This window comes from Lipotes vexillifer, unplaced genomic scaffold, assembly GCF_000442215.2.
Source record: "Lipotes vexillifer unplaced genomic scaffold, Lipotes_vexillifer_v1.1 scaffold774, whole genome shotgun sequence".
NCBI lineage: Eukaryota > Metazoa > Chordata > Mammalia > Artiodactyla > Lipotidae > Lipotes > Lipotes vexillifer.
Window position 1 is genome coordinate 394,208 of NW_006788102.1, and position 4,586 is coordinate 398,793.

The following is a 4,586-nucleotide window of genomic DNA, read 5'->3' on the forward strand; positions in this document are numbered from 1 at the left end:
TTTTTTTTTTTTTTTTTTTTTTCTTTTTAAGAACCCCATTGTCTTGTTAACTCATTACTGCCCTGCCACCGGCTCCCCCGGGCCATCCGGCGGCAGCGCCCCGCCCCATGTCGCGTCTAACCTGTGGTATTGCATGTTCTGGGCAGGGAAGCGAGGGCGTCGCAGCAGTGCGGGATCGCTAGAGAGCAATGTGGAAGTAAGTCGGAAGCCCCCGTCCAGCTGGCTGTCGTGTGTCGCCTCCTGGTGTCTTTTTGTTTTGCTCCTCCTCCCCTTCTGCACAGAGGCTCAGACCCCCCGCCTGCCTCGTCTGCGCATGCCGCCCGCCTGGCGTTCCCACGCCCCTCACCGCTTGTTTGGGCTGCAACGGAGGGGGTGGGTCTGGATGTTGTGGTTTAGTCTCCGCCTAACCCATCCCTGCGGTCCCGAGCATGGTTAACACCCCGGCTTCCCACTCATCCTGGGCCGGAGGCGGCGGCCGCCGGGCACCCTCCCCCGCCCCCTCGCTGTGGGGTTCTGCCACCTCGGGACTTCCATGCTCCGCCATCCCCATCGCTTCCTTCCTGGAGGTTCGATTGCTGTGTGTCTGCAGTCAGGGCACCACGGAATTGCTCAGCTAGCTCGGGGGCGGAGAGCCATGAGAGGGAGAGGAATTCAGTGTGGATTTCATGAGGTTTCATTCATCCTCCAGCCATCTCGATATCCCTGTTCACATCGAACCTCAGCTTGCAGACCTTTCTGTTTCCTTCCTTTCCCGTGTTTGGTTTGCAGTAGGTAGCCGCAGTGAAATGCCTAGGCGGTGCCCACCCCCAGGACGGGGCTTCCCCAGCCCCTCCTGTCCCCCTCACCACCTCCCCAGAAACCTCGGGACTGGCACTGGCAGAGCACACGCCCTCGGACGTTGAGAGGACCCAGGAGAGCTTAGGGCAGGAGGCGGCAGGACCGGCCCTTCCCCTGCACGCAGCCCGCCCGCCCCGCCCTACCCAGCACACTCGGCTTACACACACCCGCAGACACACAGTTCTGATCTCAGAGCTCCGGCCGCCTCAGGCAACAGGGTGCTCATCAGGCCAAGAGCAGAGGTCAACTTTGACCCGCAGCGGCTGCGTCCCCCCCGCCCCGATCTTTCTCCCCAAAGGCCCCCTCCTGGTCCCCCCAGCCGACCTGCACGGCAGTGTCTGGAGGTGGCGCCTGAGTCCAGCCTCACACGGCCCGGCCTCTGCAGCTAGCGAGTTGAACTAAGGCTTAGCAGTCAGTGGGCGAGCTTTTTTTTTGACATTTCTTAAGAATCATTCTGATGTAAGTGCGCTAAGCTCTTTTAATTTTGGTTTCTATGAATTTCCTTTTTAGGGGTCCATCATTAGCAGTCCTCACACGCGCCGGAGAGCTACAACACGAGACTGTCCATCTCGCCCACACCAGGCCATGCCCAACTCCTCCTCCCTCCTGGGCTCCTTATTTGGGAGTAAGAGAGGGAAGCCCCCTCCCCAGGCCCACTTGCCCCCAGCCCCTCCCCAGCCGCCCCCCCACCCGCCTCATCCCTCTCCCGGCCACCCCCAGGGGCCCACGGAGGGCCCCTTGCAGGCCCCAGTGCACGGGCATCACGGCCAGTACTGCCCCCTCCAGCAGAACCCGCCCCCCTACCATCACCACCACCACTACCACCCGCCCCAGCACATCCAGCACGCACACCAGTACCACCACGGCCCCCATGGGGGGCAGCCCGCCTACGGGGCCCACGCGCACAGCCACCCGCCGCTGCCCTCGGCCCACGTCGGCCACCCGGGCCACGTGGGCCATGCCGTGCACCACCACGGGCAGCCCCCTGCCCCGCCACCCCTCCCCAGCAGCAAGGCCAAACCCAGCGGCATCAGCACAATTGTGTAGACAGCCTGGGCGGGGGTCCCGGGCCCCTCAGAACAAGTGCACACCACACAGGCGCGCCCAGGGGTGGCAGCCCCAGACCAGACCCAGGGCGCTTTCTGTTTCCACCTCCCCATCTGTTCCCAGCCCGGATGGAACCCCCGCAAGCCCCGGGGCTTGTGTCACAGGGAACAAACCCCCACCCCCCGCCCCCAGTTTCATTTAGCGGTGGCGCCCCGGGCTCCATCCACCTCAGCCCAGGAGGTGGGCCTCGGCCACCGTCAGCCCTGAAACGGTGCCGCCGGCCAAGTAGATGTTGAGCTCCCCGCCCTGACCCCCCACCTGCAGCCCTCAGCTCTCTGCTCCCTCACTATACACGCAGATGAGGACCCAGCCTAGGAAAAGAAGAGACGACACAAAAAACCAGAGACAGAACCAAACAAAACACCCAAAACTTGCTGCATTATTGCTCTTTTATTGACAATGGGCAAAAATTAAGTAGACCTGATATGGTTGATGAAAATACGTAAGTAAACTTTATATAATATAAATATATAAATATATAAATATATATATATATACTGTATAGGTAGGATTTGTGTGTGAAAGGCAAACGTTTCAGTCCACGAAATTAGCAATATAGACTACAAGGAGCTCCACTTACCTGATAGGAAGACAGTACCTTAGACAAACGTGTGAGAGGGTAGACCAAAAACTTAAATGCTAGGGACAAAATTCATATTCTTCTGTATTTTCATAAAAAGAAGAGAACCCCCCCCCCCCGGGACTGGCGGAAATCTTTACATGATCATTACTAACTGTGCCAAGTAACATAGCATCTAACTGTTTTAAAAGTCCGATATTGCTTTGTATAAATCCTTATTTTATTAACAGAAGACTAACATAAGTAATCAGTATTATAACTGCTCTGTTATTTCAGGTAAGCAAATAGATAAAATGCAGTAAACTTTACAGTAGCAACTCGAGACAGCTAGTTAAGAGCTGGTTGCCTTGGAACTAACTGTGAAGTAACATAGCATCTAACTGTTTTAAAAGTCCGATATTGCTTTGTATAAATCCTTATTTTATTAACAGAAGACTAACATAAGTAATCAGTATTATAACTGCTCTGTTATTTCAGGTAAGCAAATAGATAAAATGCAGTAAACTTTACAGTAGCAACTCGAGACAGCTAGTTAAGAGCTGGTTGCCTTGGACTATTGGTTACAGATTCTTAGACACTTTAATGGCTGCAATAACTGTGAATTTCCATGATCCATGTTTCTTCTGTATGCATTTGATTTAATGCACACTCATTCAGAGCCCTCTGCGGGGGGCCCCATACACGGCAGAGGTATTCATCTCCAACATGAAAACGACCAACTCATCCTGTGTCCCCAGCACCATAGCTCCCTCATCCTGTTTCCAACCGCAGCAGGCAGACGCCCCGGAACCCGAAGGCTTCTTTTAGCGTTTAGCAACCCAGGGCGGTGTGTGTGTTTCCCGTTTTGTTTTCTGAGTGGTGGCCGTGATCATCGTGATTCCATGTGGCTAGCACGACCCCCGTGTCATCGCCGTGGCCCATCTGACCCCAGCCGACGAGTGCGCGGCCCTGCCACCTCCTCACGGTCAGGCGGCTGCCGGGGCATCACATGACTCTCCGCTGTGCTGTTGTCGCTTCCATGTTGTGGTGACACCATCCGCTCCCCCGGGGCTGGCGCCGCACGCGCCTGGTTCTGTGCCTGAGTCACCCACGGGCCGTACTTTGTAGTTTCAGCCCTTCGAGCCACCGCAGCCGCCAGTGCTGTGCTCCTAAGCCGTGGACCCGAGGATCGCCCCCGGCACCTGCCGGGCAGGGAGCTCTTCCAGAAAGGGCGAAGCTGGCGCGGGACTCCGCGGGCGCGGGGCCCTGGACAGGCGGCAGCGGGACAACGGAGGGGGGCCCACCCTGGCGGTGGCCGGGGCTCTGCCCGCCCACCGCCCCCTTTGTTGCATCATCCAGGTCACCAAACCAGCAGATCTGCAAACCGAGCACTTTGTTAATCTCCATAGAGAGCAAGTACAGCAATCTAGAGTTTAGCTTTTCTGGTTGTTTATTTTTCCTTTTTTGAAAGAAGTGTGACTTTAACCTGCCTGCCTTTATCTTCCCGTCCGTGTCATCCTTCTCTCTCATCTGCTCAGAAAGAGAGAAACGAAAAGCACGGGCGTGTGTGATTTGGTCCAGGCCGGGCTGGTGGGAGGCTCCCCGGTTCCGCGGACCCCGAAACTCCTTGGTTTCCCTCCAGAGTCCTGCTCCCGAGGCGTTCTCTGTCTTGTGGTTTAAAGGGCGTTGTGATGACAAGGAACAATCGAATTGTACTGCATGTCCTCTGGCGTCAGGCACGAGGCCACACTTTGTGTTCTGTGTATTTGCAAACCCTCTCAGTGTTACTGTTGACAAATAGTTGAAGTAAAGCGATAACACATTAAGTATGTCGGCTTTTCTCCACCCTCTGTACCAATCGTAGGATCTAACTGTAAACTCCAGCTTGTTCCAGAAAAGATGCAGGCAGGCTGATTGACACCGGGTCGCCCTTTCCGAAGGGCAGTCACTGATGGAAACAGAGCCAAGCTGGGTAGAGCCGGTGGGAAGGGTGCCCTCTCTCTGCAGGCCATTCGGGACCCCCACCTCCAGACTGTCACCGGGCTGGGTCCCTAAAGTGGGGGGAGTCTTTCCCTGTGTTTCC

General features: G+C 56.1%; 1 protein-coding gene across 3 annotated transcripts in view; it reads left to right on the forward strand.

The window, feature by feature from the left end:
• The window catches only part of IQSEC1 (IQ motif and Sec7 domain ArfGEF 1), a 66,922-nt gene extending 63,246 nt beyond the window's left edge, over positions 1–3,676 (forward strand). Inside the window, exons 13-14 of one of the 3 annotated variants that reach the window (XM_007461244.1) lie at positions 147–196; positions 3,632–3,676. In XM_007461244.1, the coding sequence (XP_007461306.1) occupies positions 147–196; positions 3,632–3,676 (95 nt within the window). Of the gene's footprint in view, positions 1–146; positions 197–1,347; positions 2,305–3,631 lie in introns of those variants that run through there. The other 2 variants (XM_007461243.1, XM_007461245.1) reach the window with 2 other exon arrangements.
• The last annotated feature ends 910 nt before the right edge of the window (positions 3,677–4,586 follow it).